The sequence below is a fragment of the Melanostigma gelatinosum genome, assembly GCF_949748355.1.
Source record: "Melanostigma gelatinosum genome assembly, chromosome: 22".
NCBI classification, from domain to species: Eukaryota; Metazoa; Chordata; class Actinopteri; order Perciformes; family Zoarcidae; genus Melanostigma; species Melanostigma gelatinosum.
The window spans coordinates 175,116-195,000 of NC_136655.1; the positions used below are offsets into that span (position 1 = coordinate 175,116).

The window sequence follows — 19,885 nt, forward strand, 5'->3', positions numbered from 1 at the left end:
AGGCCTATGTTATCACAATACTCAGAATATCGCAGTATCGTGAAAGTGTCGTGATATATCGCAGTATCGTGAAAGTGTCGTGATATATCGCAGTATCGTGATATATCGAAGTATCGCGATAATATCGTCTCGCAAGATCTCTGGCGATTCCCACCCCTACTTTTAGACTTTAAGACTGATGGAAAATTAGTCTTCCTCGACTTCTACGAGGGACTTGTTCTGAAGAAGACTTGAGTTCAAACTAACTGAGTTTTGGACTGAAGGGTCTTCAGGCAGACCAAAACCTGACCAAATCTTGAGTCCACACTGTCTACAACATCTTATTTTCTAACTTGTCATTACAATGACTAACCCTGAAGGAAAGTCGAGACGAAGAAACTCAGGTATAAGAAGACAAGGACGGTCTCACCTGTGGGTCCGTACAGCTGGACCTCCAGGGGGGCCACCCCGGCCTTACTGCTGTCCACAGTGAAGGTCTGAGGGACGTTGGCTCGGACTCCACTTCCCAGTCCGGGACCTGAACACTTCACTTTACTGGGCTCCACCAGCTCTCGCACTGGGACCCGAAAGGGGCTTCCTGCAACACGCACAGAGGTTATGAGTCATTGCTGGAACCAGACCAGACCAGACCCCCAAAGAGACTTGGTTCAGACCATCACCTGGGATAGGAAGGCCTCCGAAGGTGATGTTGACATCGTACTCTCCAGGAGTAAAGGGGATGTACTCCACGCTGCAGCTGCCATCTTTGTTGTCCTTACAAGACATCTTCGCCTCAGATGGACCCTCAATGGCCAGGCCAAGACCTCCGGTGCCAGCACCTCTGAGGGGGAGACGAGGGGGGAAGGTTTAGACTCGATCTAAGACCTTTAGAGCTGTTTGATTGAGATTAAGAGCTACAGTAAAATCACCTGGTCTCGACGGTGAAGCGGTTCGGTTTGTTAACCAGGCCTTCCTCCAGACCCGGACCGTAGGCTCGGACTCGACTGGGGTCACAACCCTCCGTCACAGACACCCTGAACGGACTCTTCGGCACCGAGACCTCATCAAACAAGACCTCAATCAGATGCAGACCTGCAGACAGACAGACGTTGGTGGGTCGTGTTTTGTTTTATCAGGTCTGTGTCAAACAAAGGGGTCTAAACGAGACCCTTATGGGGCTACTGGTGGGACTTTAGTCCTCCGATAAAAATACAACTTATTACTAAATAAGAGATACAAATTGATGACGTTTTAAGTCGGAAAATGGTCTGTGTGACTCTAAATGGAGCATAATGTACTAAATGAACATCATGCTGTATTGAAGAAGACTTGAAACTAGAGATTGAGACATAAACTCATGTTTACAATGTTTACTGAGGTAATAAATCAAGAGAGAAGTAGAGTCATTTTCTATAGACTTCTATACAACCAGAGGAGTCGCCCCCTGGTGGACACTAGAGAGAATGCAGCTTTAACACGTGAAGCTTTGACTTCACTTGAAGAACCGGAGGTTGTTTCTTGACTCGTTTTTTTCCGTGCAGGGTTTTGAACCATCAACTGTTCGGCCACAAAAACCGACACGTTCATCAAGTTTATGTGTTGAACAGGAACTGAATATGACTAGGCCTCCACAGGGAAGAGTATTTCTGTCCCACAATGCACTGGGCTCCAGCATGTCACACATTACAATCAGTGGAAAACCATCTGCTGCAGCTATTAATACCAGCCGGCCCCCCCCCACCCCACACACACAGGCCTCTCCACGTTCAGTAAGTTACACCTTAAATACAGTTTTCTACCTTCGTTAATCTGTTCTCTGTGTTTATGTGAGCATCACTGAAAACTTCTCAATCTTTCTGATTAACAAGAAAACATGTTGGTTTTGAATCGTTGAATTCTTTTCCTTTACGAGAACCACAGGGTCCTTTAATTCAACATTATAATGTGCTGTTGTGGAAAACAACACCATAAAACAGCAGCGAAGAAGAAGAAGCAGAAGAATAAAAAGAAGAAGAAGAACCCTCCAAAGTGATCTGGTTCTCTCTGGTCCCATCCCCCGAGACTAAAACCCTGTAGAGCCTCACCGTCCTCGTAGACCGTGTACTCCACCCTGTAGGTCCCGTCTCCTTTGTCGGTGACGTAGGCGTCCGTGTTGACGCCTGACGGGTTGGAGATGACGGCTTTGACGAGACTGCCGCCGCTCTTGCAGTGCGCCCGGGCGTCCACGAGGAAGTTGGTGGTCACTTCCCTCAGGACGCCTGCAGAGGACCAGCAAACAAGAGCGACATTTTAATAATAAACAGCCAAAATATAATGAATTCTTAATTTAATCCAAACATTTGACAGAACCTCTGAGAACCTTTATTTTGATTCTTTTGGTTAAATGTGATTTAAAACGTTGATCACGTGAAGAAGATAAACGTTTAACATGTCGACCCACTTTAGAGAAACTCTGTTTATTATAACTGACTGAAGTCCAGTTAATGAACCAGTTAGAGCCTTAAAACTGATCTCAGAACAGCACAGAGCTGTAAAACACATTGATTTAAAATCAAATAGTTTATAACGTTTACTCCAACAATCCAAAATCCATCTAATAAACCCTCACTTATAAATCTACTTATATTATTAATCAAGAGCTTTAAAAATAATAATTTATCTCCAGCTTCCTAAACAAACTGCTTCATTAAATTATATTAAATTATATTAAATTATATTAAATTATATTAAATTATATTAAATTATATTAAATTATGTTAAATTATATTACATTAAATTACGTTCAATTATATTAAATTATATTAAATTATATTCATATTCATTATTTATTTTAGGTATTGGTATTTTTTAGTGAAAATATGATCTGGTAAATACTTTAAAAAGCAAGTGAAACTAATGGTGCCTTCACATCAAACGTGTCGAAAATTTGACACGCGTCTAGATTGCATACAAAGTCTGTGCACAGATGCGGTGAGACTGGCGCGAATCTGCGATGGACGCGAATTTGCGTAACGCATAATGCTGTTTGCTGTTTGCTGTGAACGCAGCATAATGCTGTTTGCTGTGAACGCAGCATAATGCTGTTTGCTGTGAATGCAGCATAATGCTGTTTGGTGTGAACGCAGCATAATGCTGTTTGGTGTTTGGTGTGAACGCAGCATAATGCTGTTTGGTGTGAATGCAGCATAATGCTGTTTGCTGTAAACGCAGCATAATGCTGTTTGCTGTTTGCTGTGAACGGGGCATAATGCTGTTTGGTGTGAATGCAGCATAATGCTGTTTGCTGTGAACGCAGCATAATGCTGTTTGCTGTGAACGCAGCATAATGCTGTTTGCTGTGAATGCAGCATAATGCTGTTTGGTGTGAACGCAGCATAATGCTGTTTGGTGTTTGCTGTGAATGCAGCATAATGCTGTTTGGTGTTTGCTGTGAATGCAGCATAATGCTGTTTGGTGTTTGGTGTGAACGCAGCATAATGCTGTTTGGTGTTTGGTGTGAACGCAGCATAATGCTGTTTGGTGTTTGGTGTGAACGCAGCATAATGCTGTTTGGTGTTTGGTGTGAACGCAGCATAATGCTGTTTGGTGTTTGGTGTGAACGCAGCATAATGCTGTTTGCTGTTTGCTGTGAACGCAGCATAATGCTGTTTGCTGTTTGGTGTGAACGCAGCATAATGCTGTTTGGTGTTTGCTGTGAACGCAGCATAATGCTGTTTGCTGTTTGCTGTGAACGCACCATAATGCTGTTTGGTGTTTGGTGTGAACGCAGCATAATGCTGTTTGGTGTGAATGCAGCATAATGCTGTTTGGTGTTTGCTGTGAATGCAGCATAATGCTGTTTGCTGTTTGGTGTGAACGCAGCATAATGCTGTTTGGTGTTTGCTGTGAACGCAGCATAATGCTGTTTGCTGTTTGGTGTGAACGCAGCATAATGCTGTTTGCTGTTTGCTGTGAACGCAGCATAATGCTGTTTGCTGTTTGGTGTGAACGCAGCATAATGCTGTTTGCTGTTTGCTGTGAACGCAGCATAATGCTGTTTGCTGTTTGGTGTGAACGCAGCATAATGCTGTTTGCTGTTTGGTGTGAACGCACCATAATGCTGTTTGGTGTTTGCTGTGAACGCAGCATAATGCTGTTTGCTGTTTGCTGTGAACGCAGCATAATGGTGTTTGGTGTGAATGCAGCATAATGCTGTTTGCTGTGAATGCAGCATAATGCTGCGTTCACACCAAACATGTCGCGAATTTATCGCGACACAAATTCGCATCCATCGCGACGCCGGTCAAAACGCCGGGGACCATTTGTGTTCATGTGTGAATCGCGCTGGACGCGGCGGAGAGGGGGCGGGGCTGATTTGGCTGTGATTTAACAGCAATAAACCGACAAAAAGGGACTCCGAAATAACTACGTAATGATGCCGATTTGATCGTAGAGCTCTGGGTGTTTGATGTGAACGCAGCATTAATCCATATCATAAAGGACTCTAATAGATTCTGGATTATATAAAAAAATGATACAAACCACTTTGTAACTGAACCTCTTTCAGACTCACCTCTGGGTTCCACTCCCGGTCCGTGGACCTTCACCCCGCTGGTGTCCACAGCCGGGTCCACCTGTAGTCCGGCGGGGAACCCGGGCACCGTGAGTCCTCCGTACTTTATGGTGATGGTGTACGTGCCGTGGACCTGTGGGATGTAGGTGATGGAGTATGTCCCGTCGCCGTTGTTCTGGACGTGGACTTCGGCTTTGGCTCCGGACTCCGAGACGATCTCGATGGTGAGCTCGGCCTCTCCGGCTTTGGAGCAGTCCACCGTGAAGGATCCGTCCTCGTTGACCTTCCCTCTCTCCAGGCCCGGCCCACTGGCCGTCACCTTTTTGGGGTCGAACTCCGCCTGGACCGCGGCATTGAAGGGGGACCCGGGGATGTGCTGGTCCGCAAACAGGATGTTGATGGCGTACTCGCCGGGCTCCGTGGGCAGGTAGGACACGGAACAGGATCCGTCGCCGTTGTCCTGGCATTCGATCTTGGCCTCGCAGGGTCCCTCCACAGTCAAGCCCAGACCGCCGGTACCGGCTCCCTTTGTGTCGATTGCAAAGGGGGCCGGTTTACCCACAATGCCACCCTGAAGACCTGGACCGTAGGCTCGGACCTGGAGGGTAAACGAGCCAAAGAGATGAGACTAGTTTGGAGCCAGAAACATGGACGGACTTTTGGACTCGGTAGATCCAGTAACCAGTTCACCAAGACCAAGAAAGGTTTCTGTAGACCAAAAGATGTTTACCGGGACCCAAACCGGTTTACTAAGACCAGTATTATATAATGATATTCTATCTCAACATAATTCTGAAGGACTTTTGTTTCCTGAGGTCTCACCTTCGAGGGGTCCGGCGGCATGACGCCCTCCACGCTGAACGGACTTCCTGGTACGGGGTTCCCGTCGTAGCCAATGTCCACTCGGTACTGTCCTTCCTCGTTTGGAATGTACTTCACCACGTGCACCTCGTTGGCCGTGTCGGACTCCATCTTGCAGGGGATCGGTCGGCGTGACGGCGAGGTGATCTTGACCTCCAGTCGTCCCTGACCTCCGGCCTCACGAGTGCTGACGGTGAACTCCTCTTCCTTCCCGACATCCACCTCTTTGATGAGCACACAAACACAGCGAGACGAGATTTTAAAAACAAACAATGTTTCCTTTTCATTTGTCATGTCAGTGAATATTTGGTTCCCAACATTACCAGATCTGTAGGAAGACCTGATTCCTGACAAACTTCTTGAGGAACTATTTCAACAAACGTTCAGGATTTAAACTGGAGACGATTCTACCTGATGGTACTCGGGGTGCAACGGATCACGGTTCGGATAATTTTTCGGATCAGCAAAGAAAAGAGTTTGAGAAAATGTTCCCCGGTGGTTCCGGTAGAAAGTGCCGACAGACGTACTCACTGTTGTTCAAACCCTGAACCTTGACCTTGTTGAGGTCCAGCGGGGGGGCCACGCTGATGTTGAAGGGGCACATGGGGATGGGGTCTCCTCCGTGACACACAGTGACGGTCGTGATCCCCTGAGGAGAGATCACACAAAAAGACACTACACAGTGAGCTCTGGATCGTGGTTCAGCTCAGACCAGAACCGATGTGGATCCTTTGGTCTCACCTGCTGGACGGCGGTGTAGCGGACCGTGTACGAGTAGTCGTGGTTGTCGATGATCTCGAAGTCTCGAACCCCGTCGCCTTTGGCCGATCCGGTGAAATGGACCTCGGGTTGGGCTTTACCGGCTCCCTTCGTGTAGATGGTGAAGTGGGTCGGTTTCCCCACTTCAACTCCTACAAGTTACACGTAGAAAGACAAATAAACTGGAGGGATTTATTGCTCCTTTTACTTTAGTAAAGCGTCTAAATACGTAAGTTATTCAAAAGCACATGACACATTATTTTCTGGAGCAAAAACCAACACAAAGACGTAGAAACATGAGCACTAATTACTACATTACTGTGGTTTAATGACTTATTCATGGGCTCAAGTGAAGTAATTCCAATAGAAGAACACCTTTTACTGAATCTAGAACATGTCTGGAGAGCAGAGCTTTCTTCTCTCCAGGATAAAAATCACACCTGAAGTCGGCTCACCTGTCTTGCTGAGTCCGGGTCCTTCTGCTCTGACTTTAGCTGCATCATGGGAAGGATCCACCTTTATTCTGAAGGGGCTGATGGGGATTTCCTGTTGCAACATTTAAAGGCGAGCGGTTCATTTCCCTGTATCTCATATTAATAAGAAAACTTTTTTTTTTACCTGTCTCTCACCTGATCGGCGAACAGCACCATGATGGTGTACTGACCGGAACCCGGAGGCGTGTACTTCACCGTGAACGTGTCGTTGTCGTTCTTGATGATGTCGAAGTCGATGTCGGCCTCCGCGGGACCGACCACACATGGAGCACACTTGATCCCGATGCTGACGTCACCTGAAAGATAACAAGGCTTATAATAAACCTCACAAAGTAACACCACTTAAGAGGATCAAGGACATGAAACAAGAACCGGGTCCCACCCTGTCCGGCCTCGCTGCAGTCCACAGTGAAGTACGTGGGCTCGTTGGCCTTCAGGCCAGTCTTCTCCACACCTGGACCGTAAACCTTCACGTTCTCTGGATGGCTGCCTTCTCCTATCATCACCTGGTTCACACCAAACATTTATTAAAGTGGCATCAACCATCATCTGAAACTACTTTCCATATTCTACCTCCCCCACAGTATTCACTGCTGTAGTCTGCTGGGGGAGCAGCATTGGAGCCGGAGACACCAACAGACTTAACAAACTGGTTAAGAAGGCCGGCTCCATCATTGGCTGCAAACAAGACAATCTGGAAGAGGTGGTGGAGAGGACACTGAAGAAACTATGATCCATACTGGATAACCCGGACCACCCTCTCCATCACCTCCTGCAGGGACAGACTGATGCAGCTCCGCTGTCACAAGGAAAGATACAGGAGAACATTCCTGCTCTCTGCAATAAGACTTTACAATAAAAAAGCTCTGAGCAGATAATCCTCCACATAACTACACACTGCTTCACTGTTGTTTGCTGGGGTTGATTTTTAATTTTTTCACTACTGTTTTTCACCTCGTCAGATCATTTAACACTATTCTATTTCATTGTATATACTGTGCATTTTTGTTTTATCTTATATATTCTATATTCTGATAGTTAATTTGTCATACTCTGTTATTCTATTGCATATATTGAGCATTTTTTAATACTTAATATTTTTGGTTACTCTGTTACTTTGCTTCTTAGTGTGTCTTGCTGCTGTAACATACAAATTTCCCCCTGGGGATGAATAAAGTACATATCTATCTATCTATCTCATTCGTTGTATAATAGTACGGAGGCCCTGAGAGGTGATCTCATCAAAGTAGTTTTCTCTCCTGTGTTTAAGACTTGAAAATAAGTGAGACAAATAGGTGTTAATGTTTTTATGAGGATCATTTTTCTAAGTTCCTTAAATTTTATTTTTCATCTGTGAAAAAAAGTGTTTGTTGTTGTAATATTCATGTTGGCCACAAGGGGCTGAAGTGCACCACTACCTCATGTTCTCAGTAGTTTTTAGTTATTTAGAAAATGAGGTAGTAGTGCATTTTAGCCCCTTGTGGCCAACATGAATATTACAACAACAAATACTTTGTTTTCACCTGTTTCCAAGTCATAAACACAGGAGAGGAAACCATCATCATCAGTATTTATTTTTATCACTTGCCTCTCAGAGCCACCGTACATTTTCTGTTTTAATTCATTATTTTAGATTTTTTAATTGTTTGTGAAGCACATTTGTTTCACATCTCTTTCTACGTCCTTCAGTCTTTGGAGTTCCTCAAGGTTCGATCCTCGGTGAACTATAACTCTGTACTTACTATAGAACTACCGCCTGTACTTGTAGAGCTACCGCCGGTACGTGTAGAGCTACCGCCGGTACTTGTAGAACTACCGACGGTACTTGTAGAGCTACCGCCGGTACTTGTAGAGCTACCGCCTGTACTTGTAGAGCTACCGCCTGTACTTGTAGAGCTACCGCCTGTACTTGTAGAACTACCGCCTGTACTTGTAGAACTACCGCCTGTACTTGTAGAACTACCGCCGGTACGTGTAGAACTACCGCCTGTACTTGTAGAGCTACCGCCTGTACTTGTAGAACTACCGCCTGTACTTGTAGAGCTACCGCCTGTACTTGTAGAGCTACCGCCTGTACTTGTAGAGCTACCGCCTGTACTTGTAGAGCTACCGCCTGTACTTGTAGAACTACCGCCTGTACTTGTAGAACTACCGCCTGTACTTGTAGAACTACCGCCTGTACTTGTATAACTACCGTCGGTACTCATAGAACTACCGCCTGTACTCACAGAACTGCGGCCTGTACTTACATAACTGCCGCCTGTAGTTATATAACTACCGCCTGTACTTATAGAACTACCGTCTGTACTTATAGAACTACCGTCTGTACTTATAGAACTACCGTCTGTACTTATAGAACTACCGTCTGTACTTATAAAACTACCGTCTGTACTTATAGAACTACCGTCGGTACTCATAGAACTACCGCCTGTACTTATATAACTACCGTCTGTACTTATATAACTACCGTCTGTACTTATATAACTACCGTCTGTACTTATAGAACTACCGCCTGTACTTATAGAACTACCGTCGGTACTCATAGAACTACCGCCTGTACTTATAGAACTACCGCCTGTACTTATATAACTACCGTCTGTACTTATATAACTACCGTCTGTACTTATAGAACTACCGCCTGTACTTGTAGAACTGCCGTCGGTACTTGTAGAACTGCCGTCGGTACTTATAGAACTACCGCCTGTACTTATATAACTACCGTCTGTACTTATATAACTACCGTCTGTACTTATAGAACTACCGCCTGTACTTATAGAACTACCGTCTGTACTTGTAGAACTGCCGTCGGTACTTGTAGAACTGCCGTCGGTACTTATAGGACTACCGTCGGTACTTATAGAACTACTGTCTTCGAACCACCGACCCACTCTACCCCGTGTGTTGGTTCTTTACCCTGAAGGGGCTGCTGGGAACGTTGACCTCCCCCCAGGTGATGATGATGGTGTGTTTGATGGGTTTGGTTGGAACGTAAACACAGAGGAAGCTGCTGTCTCCGTTCTCTGAGATCTGGATGTCGATGGGGAAACCTTCTGCATCCTAGAAGCACACAAACATTCACTGATCTCCACTTGACATCATACACACATATATAGGTCGACATCTTTGACCTGTGATTGGTCACCTGAGCGTAGAGCTTCAGCTCTCCTCTGCCAGCTCCCTGGGCGTCGATGGTGAAGTTGGCGGGTTTGTTGACGATGCAGCCCAGCGGCTCCAGACCCGGACCGAAACATCTCACCTGAGGACGAAACATCCCACATTCAGCACATCACTGTCTGACGGTAAAAACCTCTAAAAGTCGAGGTTCTGCTCTCACGTTTTCTGAGAAGACGCTGTTGGCGGCGGGGAGGACGTGAGCCATGAAGGGACTGTCCTTGATGTCCTCGTCGTCACAGATCACGTGCACGGCGTAGTCGCCCGGTTCGGTCGGCCAGTACCGAACGTCACACGACCCGTCGCCTTTATCGTCGCACTCTATCTTCGCCTGAGACGGACCCTCGATAGAGAACCCTGCAGATGATGCACGACGAATTAAACACCTCATATATTCTGTATTTATATTTATATATATGTACAAATATTTATATCTACGTCTTACAGGTGCAGCTAGAGGAAAAGTCGTGCTATTAAGTTGTGAATAAACTTTAAAGAAATCTGACCACTAGTTGTTGAGATCCTGTACATTTCTCCTGTTTAAGCCCCTCCCCCTAGCCACCTGTCAATCATTGAGAGCAGCAGGTGAGTGTTTGTGATTGGTCCTTTTGTGTGGTTGTGACGTACCGAGTGTTCCCACCTCCGTGCCGATGGCCTCCACCACAAAGTCTGCGCTCTTTCCCACCATACCGGTCTCCAGACCTGGACCCCAGGCCCTCACCTTCTGAGGCCCCACCTCCTCACTCACCTGGACCTCGAACGGACTGAAAACACACCCACACAGACCCACACACATACAAATTATAATCCCATACAGAAATGACATATAACAAACGTGTATCATTACGCTACATTCAAAGATTAGAAGTACAGGAATATAAACAGACAATGTTTTACAATGTTTTACAATAAGAGAACGTTTCCACAGACAACAAATATATCTAGAAGTTAAAGTTAAGTTAAATTCTTCATCCAAATACCATTTTAAACTGTTTAAAATGTAGTTGAGTTTGTTTTACATCTATATCCATTCAATCTGAGCCTCTGGAGTCCCTCAATGTTCTATACTGGGTCCTTTATAATTCTGTATTTACATGGAACCAGTTGGTTCATAATACAAATATTTAGTTATAAATTCAACATTATGCACCAATGTGTAAAAGAGACATTATCCTTGAACAATTAACTTATATTATTAAGTATAATTGTTGTGGAAATTTATCATATGGTTATTTTAGTTATAACTTGTATTGCTTAAACCTGCCTATAGAAAACCTGCAAGAAAAGCAGTTTAACAGTCCATCTCCAAGCCCTCTCCGACTACAAAGTACAAAGATGCTCTCATCTCAGCCTGGTCCACCTACTACTCACACCTCATACACTCTGGCTCTTCTAACCCAAAGGCTCTGTTCTCTACAACAAACAAGCTTCTCAAACCCAAGGACAACACCTCCACATCCTTCACAGTGAACAAATGCAGCTCTTTTCTTTCATTTTTCCAAACAAAAATTGACACCATCTACAGCAACCTGAACACCTCCCCCGCCTTTTCCATCTCTCCACCTGCCCCCCCCCCCTCCACCCCTTTCTCAGTTCTCCCTTGTGTCCCCGTTGGAGCTGCCTAAATTCACAACTGGAATGAGAAGCTCCACCTGCATCCTGGATCCTATCTTATCTTACCTGGTCAAGGACTGTCTCCCAGCCATCTCACCACTCATCAGTCATCATCAACTCCTCCCTCAGCTCCGGTTCAGTCCCTGACACACTTCAACTGGCTGCTGTCACCCCCATCCTCAAACAACCTGGACTTGACCCTGACACCATGAGCAATGACCCGTCCCATTTCCAATCTTCCCTTTCTGTCAAAAATACTGGAACGCATTGTCTCCACACAACTCAAAGCCCACCTCATCTCCAACGATCTGTTCGAGCCATTTCAATCTGGTTTCCGCTCACAGCACAGCACTGAAACAGCCCTCCTCAAAGTCACCAACGACCTCCTCCTCTCCTCAGACGCTGGTCACCTCAACATTCTCATCCTCCTCGACCTCACCGCAGCTTTTGACACCATCAACCACAACATCCTTCTCTCCCGCCTCGAATCCTCCCTCAACATCAGCGGAACTGCTCTCTCCTGGATTAAATCATATCTCACAAACAGACAACAGTTCATCAGTATCAACAACTGCACCTCCTCCACTGCTCCTCTGTCTCAAGGCGTCCCCCAGGGTTCGGTGCTTGGTCCTCTTCTGTTCATCCTCTACTTGCTCCCTTTTGGTAACATCATCCGTCAACATGGACTTCACTTTCACTGTTATGCCGATGATGTCCAGCTCTACATCTCCACAAAAGCCATCACCACTGCTACTCACTCCACTCTCACCAGCTGCCTCACTGACATTAAATCATGGATGCAAACCAACTTCCTCAAACTGAACTGTGATAAATCTGACATGATCATCATCGGTCCCAAATCCCTCACCAAAACCGGTCACAACTTCTGCCTCACCATCGACAACTCCACTCTGTCTCCCTCCCCACACATCCGCAACCTCGGAGTCATGTTGGACAGCAACCTCTCCTTTGAACCCCTCGTCAACCAAATCACCAGAACTGCCTTTTTCCACTTAAAAAACATGGCCCGTCTCCGCCCATCACTCTCCTCATCTGCTGCTGAAACTCTGATCCACGCCTTCATCACCTCCAGAACCGACGACTGCAACAGCATTCTTCACGGCACATCATCCAAAATCCTAAATAAACTCCAGTACATCCAGAACTCTGCTGCTCGCCCGCTCACCCACACCCGCTCCCGTGACCACATCACCCTGTTCTCCAGAACCTCCACTGGCTCCCCGTCCCACAACGGATCCAATACTAAATCCTTCTCCTCACTCACAAACCCTCCACAGTCAGACCCCCTCCTCCCTCACAGACCTGCTCCACCACCACACTCCATCCCCCGCTCCTCTGATGCCTCCTCTCTCTTCCGCTCAGGACCAATCACCGGACATCAACAGAGCCTTCTCCATATCTGCCCCTCCCTCTGGAACTCTCCCCAAACACATGCGAGACTGCACTGACCTTTCCACGTTCAAATCACAACTCACACTCACCTGTTCAAAACTGCTTTAACGCGTGACTGTTATTGTGTACTTTGTTTTTAGTGTATTGTTTTTATATATGATGATTTTAATGTAAAGTGTCTTTGAGTGTCATGAAAAGCGCTATATAAATAAAATGTATTATTATTATAATTATTATACCAGCCTAACCCTCTTCCCACGAAAAGGCTGGGAAGCCGGCCTTGGTGGGCCGACAACATCTGTGAGGGGGGGGGGGGGTGAAGGGAGAGGAGACGAGATAACGCGCATATACACTCTGCTTTGTCTTTTTATGATTGTTAGACCTCCGAACCATCCGTGGGGACAGAGCTCTATCCATTCAGCTGAATTATGATTGAAGTGTCTGTTCATTAAATGTTTTTAATACTTTAAGAAGTTCCATCGTGATTATTTCTCACAGAGAGGTTAAAAAGATTTCTTTTCCACCACTATAATAACCATGCACTATAGATGTTTAAATACTTCAAATTGAAAACAATACAGACATAAATAATATAGAGAGGGGGTTGTATTTCAGCGATTCATCATGAGTCATAATGATATATTTTCAGAGTAAAACCTCTGGAATCCCTCAAGGTTCCATCCTGGTCCCCGATAATTATCATGAAGCACTAAAAGTCTCCATATGACGGATGAACTGCACCTGTGTGACAACAATACGATGAGCTGAGCGTCTCACCTGCGTGGGATGCCGTGTCCTCCCCAGGTGATGGTGGCCACGTACTTCCCCGTCACGATGGGGTAATAGTTACACTCAAACACCCCGTTGTCCATCTCCAGAACCTTCACCGGCTCCTCCAGACCCTCTGGGTTCACACAAAGACGTCAGTGCCACTCATGGTGAACATGAAAGGTGCATTTCAAAGTAAAAGACGGACGTCTGGTGTCTCACTTGGTCCCTTCACGGTGACTTTGAGCTCTCCACTGCCGGCTCCTTTAGTGTGAACTTTAAAATCGGCCACTTCCTTCACCCTCAGACCCTTCAGCTGCAGACCTCGACCCGACGCCCGGCAGGCGTTGGGGTTACAGGCTGTGAGGACCAATCAGAAGGAGGCAAAGATAATGAAACACTCACTCCTGTTTGTCCTAAAACCAGTCAGCCCAGTCCACTCTGACTCGATGAACTAAGTATAGATTACAAGTTAGTCTGGTGGAGAAAATAAAAACACAATACTTATTGTATTTATATATTTTACAATAAATAAAAACACAGTACTTATTGTTGTATTTATATATTTTATAATAAATAAAAACACAATACTCATTGTATTTATATATTTTATAATAAATAAAAACACAGTACTTATTGTTGTATTCGTCCTCTCTTCTTGTGCACATTCATTAGTAATTTGTCCTCATTCATAAAAAAAGCTTAATCGTGGCTTGAATTATGAAATGAATGCTCTCCAGCTAATAATTGTTACATATATCTTACATATTTTTAGTTCGTGCTCTCAAATGATGAACTTAGAAACACAAATAAATGCAACATAGAGTTAAACTTTGTGTTGCAGCTTGTTAACGTATTAATGTATCGATATGATCAGACAGAAGGTTGATGAGGAAACATATACAGAGATATAGATATGTATCGATATGATCAGACAGAAGGTTGATGAGGAAACACATACAGAGATATAGATATGTATCGATATGATCAGACAGAAGGTTGATGAGGAAACATATACAGAGATATAGATATGTATCGATATGATCAGACAGAAGGTTGATGAGGAAACACATACAGAGATATAGATATGTATCGATATGATCAGACAGAAGGTTGATGAGGAAACACATACAGAGATATAGATATGTATCGATATGATCAGACAGAAGGTTGATGAGGAAACATATACGGAGATATAGATATGTATCGATATGATCAGACAGAAGGTTGATGAGGAAACACATACAGAGATATAGATATGTATCGATATGATCAGACAGAAGGTTGATGAGGAAACACATACAGAGATATAGATATGTATGATCAGACAGAAGGTTGATGAGGAAACATATACAGAGATATAGATATGTATCGATATGATCAGACAGAAGGTTGATGAGGAAACACATACAGAGATATAGATATGTATCGATATGATCAGACAAAACAGGAAAACACTTTCAGCTCAGATTCACTCAAGTTTATCCAGAAAAAGACTTAATTTACAGTTTTTATGTGAACAGAACAAAATGCAGAAAAGTGAAACGGAAGAAGAAACCGAGATGATGATGATGATGAATGAGACACTCGTTCAGCTGAATTATAGGTTTGTATCATCACAGGAAGGACAGTGAAGGACGTAAACGACGTAAACGTGTTTCAGAGGATTAAGACAGATTAATAATCTGTTTTGACTAATTTCTACAATTTCAGACGTCATTTCACACAACTTTGTCTTTTTTTGTTCAATAAGAAATAATAAACGTGTTTACATTTTAGTCAGAATAATCCTTTTGGCATCTATACCAAAACTCTGTTTTATATACTGTAATATATATATATATATATATATATATTCTGACAGGGCGTCAATGTGAACAAAGTAAAAATATTATATCAACGACTCTCTCAGCCTTGAAGTCACAATGAATCTATTTGTGTTTTCTTGTAATATTTTAAATATTTAGTGAAGATGTTGAACATCTGACTGGATATTCTGCTGGAGTTCTATGACGACGTTGTGAACAGATGTTTCCTGTTAAACGTTGACTTCAGTTCATAAAGACTTTTCTGTTGTCTGATTCTCGGAGATTATTATTTATGAGAGAAGAAGCTTCTCTTAGGGACTCGAGGTGACACTTGGTGAGTCCTTCACTGAAGTCTTCCTCAAACATTTAAAACGATTTCTGAGCTACTTGTTCTGTGAAACATCTCAAACACAAGCTGTCTGAACTCTGATCACATTCTTGGACCCTAAAATCAAATTTACAGGACAGTTTGTGAAAATCTGTCCCGGGACACGAGACCGGACTTTGATAGATTTAGATGTAAAACATACATGATGTCATGTTTGCAGATATTTGGAGGCCTGATCATGAGTCCAGAGAGGACTCCACACATCCACATTCACGTAGAAGAAGAAGAAGAAGAAGAAGAAGAAGAAGAAGAAGAAGAAGAAGAAGAAGAAGAAGAAGAAGAAGCTACTCAGGAAGCCGGTGCTGCACATGCTGTAAAGCTGGGAGACCCTGTTTCAGAGGGGTCAGAGATGGTTTTCAGTTGAGGTGGAAGGAAACCAGGCGAGCAATAAGGCTCTAGTCACACCCCTGCCCCCCCCAGCCTGTACTAACTTGGTCGCCTGGGTTTGGGCGGTGTTGGAGGGGGGGCCCTCCTGGTCCGGTCTGAGGGTGGGGTGCGTGCGGAGTGAGGTGCAACCTGCACCGGAGACCCGGGAGGAGGGGCGCTCTGTGAAACTGAAGGAGGGAACAACAGTGATGATACATATGTAGTACAGGAAGGGAGGAGGGACAGAGAACCCCAGACCTCCAGACCAGCAGACAGCCAGACCAGTAGACGGTTAGACCAGCAGGATGCCCAGTCAGCAGACTGCCAAACCAGCAGGCAGAGTCCGGTACTGCAAGTCTAAAGTCGCTAACACTTTAGTCAAGTCTAAACTCAGAAGAAAACTCAAAACTCAAAAAAGTCAGAAGTCCGACAAGCCGAGAAAAGGCCAGTCCCAAATCAAGACTGGCAAACCTCAAGTCAAGTTCAAGTACACAGCTGCACCTCCAGTCACCAGTCCATGAAGCTCCTGAAGTTTGCAGATGACACCACCCTCATTGGACTCATCTCCACCAGAGATGAGTCCTGAGGCAGCTCAAGACGTTCAAACTGCCAAAGACAATGTTGGTGCATTTCTACAGAGCCATCATTGAGTCCATCCTCTGCTCCTCCATCACCGTCTGGTACGCTGCAGCCACAGCCAAGGACAAGGACAGACTGCAGCGCATCATTCGCTCTGCTGAGAGGGTGACTGGCTGCAATCTGCCGTCCCTCCAAGACCTGCTCGCTTCAAGAACCCTGAAGCGAGCACGAAGGATTGTAGCTGACCCCTCTCACCCTGGACATGAACTGTTGGAGCACCTTCCATCTGGCAGGAGGCTGAGGTCCATCAGGACCAAGACCTCACGCCACATGAACAGTTTCTTCCCGTCCGCAGGCGGGCTCATTAACAGTTGTTGTTGATTGCTAAATGTTATGCACCTCCCATCATGTCAGATTCCTTGTATGTACAACATACCATGGCAATAAACGGTTCTGATTCTGAAGTCAAAGAAAGACGAGTCTCAAGTCAGGTCTAAAAAGAAAAGTCCTGAAGTCAAGTTCCAAGATTTACAAGTTCTAAGTCAAGTCAAACAAGTTCCGGCTCAAGTCTGAAGTAAAGAAAGCAAGTCTCAAGTCAAAACATCAAGACTCTGAAGTCCAGAGCCAGGTCCAAAGACCTGAATAAAGACAGTAAGATCCATGTTAAGTCCCAAGTCAAGTTCTAACTCAAGTCCAAGTAAAGACAGGAAAGTTCCATTTCATAGTCTGAAGTCAAGTCTAGTCCGACTTGATTCCAGGTCTAAAACAGAGTCCATCCATCCATAATACCCCAAGTCAAAGATGGGCAAGTCCCAAGTCAGGGGTTAAGTCTCATCCTCAGAAAAGGACCAAGACTAATGAGTCTCAAGTTGAGTCCGAAATCAAATCCAAGTCCTTTCAGACGAGGTCCTCCATTAAAGAAAAGTCACGTCTATCCAAACATCCAGACCAGCAGAGCATTACATTACAGTCATTTAGCAGACTTACAATTCAGATTATATCATATTTCTACACCGTAGGCAACGTATGGGAGCAATTTTGGGGTTAAGTGTCTCGCTCAAGGACACATCAACATGCGACTAGCAGAGCCGGAGCCAGGGATCGAACCGCCGACCCTCTGATTGAAAGATGGCCCTGCTATCCACTTAGCCACAGTCGCCCCCAGAGCACCAAGAAGACTGAACACAACAGCCCAAAAACCACGAGAGCACAGCTTCAGCCACTAAAAACCCAACAAGCACCAACTGTCCCATCAGACCTGGACCCAGACTGACCTGCAGATCTGACTGAACTGTTACATTTTAGTTCTTTAATCCGTCAGTCTGGACGTCAGATTTCAATGTGACACTCGCTCTGATTAGAAAAACATGCATTCGATATTTCAGACACCAGATTCTGGTTCATTTACAACAAAACTTTAAAGGAACCACAGAGACCATCCAGAAGGAGAAAAGGGTCTTTCAGAGTGTAAGATGAAACCCACCCTCTGAGATGTGGACGGTGAAAGGGCTTCTGGGAATCTGCTGCCCAGCAAAGGTCACGTAGACGGTGTGAGGTCCCTCCAGGACGGGAACATAGGTGCAGCGGAAAATACTGTCCCCTTTGTTCTCCAACACAATCTCCACTGTGTCCCTCCGGCCGTTCGAATCCACAATGATGACGCCCACGTCTCCGGCACCGGCCCCTGGAGGACAGACGCACGGATGGACAAGGAGACTTTCAAACACTGAAGAACGAATGTGACGCTCACTGAAACGACGTCAGACGGACTGAACCTGGATTACCTGCAGTGTAAATATCAAAGTACGTGGGTTTGTTGGCCACGTTCCCCGCCTGCTGCAGTCCCGGCCCGCGGGCCTGAACTCTGGTCGGGTCGCCCATCGCCTTGGAAATGTTTACCGTGAAGGGACTTCTGTCGATGTCCTGCCCAGCAAACAGCACCGTCACCTGGGGGGACGGGGGGGGGGGGACGACGACATAAAGGCCTGTCAGGGTTTCATTACTCCAGTAGAATAAAAGTCACCTGGAGGCTTCTGGTTGTTACTTTTGAAATAAAGTTCTTAAAAAGGCTTGTGAACGTTGACTTGACACAAGACAAAGACAAATAAACTACTTATTTAACATCACAACTCATTTATTACTAAGACTTCTTAGTAATAGTGATATATGATACATCTTCCTACATATGTTCTAACCTCCATGTGGACATACGAAGGACGATATTGGCTCACGACTAAAATTTTGTCCTGAGCCAAAAGAGAAGGTTCTCTGCAGAGTAAAACACCTGAGTTTGATCCAACAGGTCATTTATACCACGTTTCAACCAAATAGATGTCGAAGCCACAGGAACTAAACCAGGAACTAAACCAGGAACTGAATCAGGAACTGAATCAGGAACTAAACCAGGAACTAAACCAGGAACTGAATCAGGAACTGAATCAGGAACTAAACCAGGAACTAAACCAGGACCTGAATCAAGAACTAAACCAGGAACTGAATCAGGAACTGAATCAGGAACTAAACCAGGAACTAAAGCAGGAACTGAATCAGGAACTGAATCAGGAACTAAACCAGGACCTGAATCAGGACCTGAATCAGGAACTAAATCAGGAACTAAACCAGGAACTGAATCAGGAACTGAATCAGGAACTAAACCAGGAACTGAATCAGGAACTAAACCAGGAACTAAATCAGGAACTAAACCAGGAACTAAATCAGGAACTAAACCAGGAACTGAATCAGGAACTAAACCAGGAACTAAACCAGGACCTGAATCAAGAACTAAACCAGGAACTGAATCAGGAACTAAACCAGGACCTGAATCAAGAACTAAACCAGGAACTGAATCAGGAACTAAACCAGGAACTAAAGCAGGAACTGAATCAGGAACTGAATCAGGAACTAAACCAGGAACTAAATCAGGAACTAAACCAGGAACTGAGTCAGGAACTGAATCAGGAACTGAATCAGGAACTAAACCAGGAACTAAACCAGGACCTGAATCAGGAACTAAATCATGAACTAAACCAGGAACTAAACCAGGAACTGAATCAGGAACTAAAGCAGGAACTAACCCAGGAACTGAATCAGGAACTAAACCAGGAACTGAATCAGGAACTGAATCAGGAACTAA

General features: G+C 44.9%; 1 protein-coding gene across 7 annotated transcripts in view; it reads right to left on the reverse strand.

The window, feature by feature from the left end:
* LOC306796163 (filamin-C-like) overlaps nt 1–19,885 on the reverse strand; it is a 55,920-nt gene that overhangs the window by 19,349 nt on the left and 16,686 nt on the right. For 4 of the 7 annotated variants that reach the window (XM_079294962.1, XM_079294961.1, XM_079294964.1 and 1 more), the window contains exons 7-25: nt 18,537–18,699; nt 18,236–18,436; nt 13,834–13,971; nt 13,621–13,747; nt 10,444–10,580; nt 9,980–10,173; nt 9,788–9,901; nt 9,559–9,702; nt 7,028–7,151; nt 6,781–6,941; nt 6,607–6,697; nt 6,134–6,303; nt 5,924–6,041; nt 5,354–5,616; nt 4,532–5,129; nt 2,064–2,237; nt 909–1,071; nt 660–820; nt 410–577 (exon numbers count right to left, since the gene is read on the reverse strand). In XM_079294962.1, coding sequence (XP_079151088.1) covers nt 410–577; nt 660–820; nt 909–1,071; nt 2,064–2,237; nt 4,532–5,129; nt 5,354–5,616; nt 5,924–6,041; nt 6,134–6,303; nt 6,607–6,697; nt 6,781–6,941; nt 7,028–7,151; nt 9,559–9,702; nt 9,788–9,901; nt 9,980–10,173; nt 10,444–10,580; nt 13,621–13,747; nt 13,834–13,971; nt 18,236–18,436; nt 18,537–18,699 — 3,409 coding nt within the window. Of the gene's footprint in view, nt 1–409; nt 578–659; nt 821–908; nt 1,072–2,063; nt 2,238–4,531; nt 5,130–5,353; nt 5,617–5,923; nt 6,042–6,133; nt 6,304–6,606; nt 6,698–6,780; nt 6,942–7,027; nt 7,152–9,558; nt 9,703–9,787; nt 9,902–9,979; nt 10,174–10,443; nt 10,581–13,620; nt 13,748–13,833; nt 13,972–16,238; nt 16,362–18,235; nt 18,437–18,536; nt 18,700–19,885 lie in introns of all 7 variants that reach the window. The other 3 variants (XM_079294959.1, XM_079294958.1, XM_079294960.1) reach the window with 1 other exon arrangement.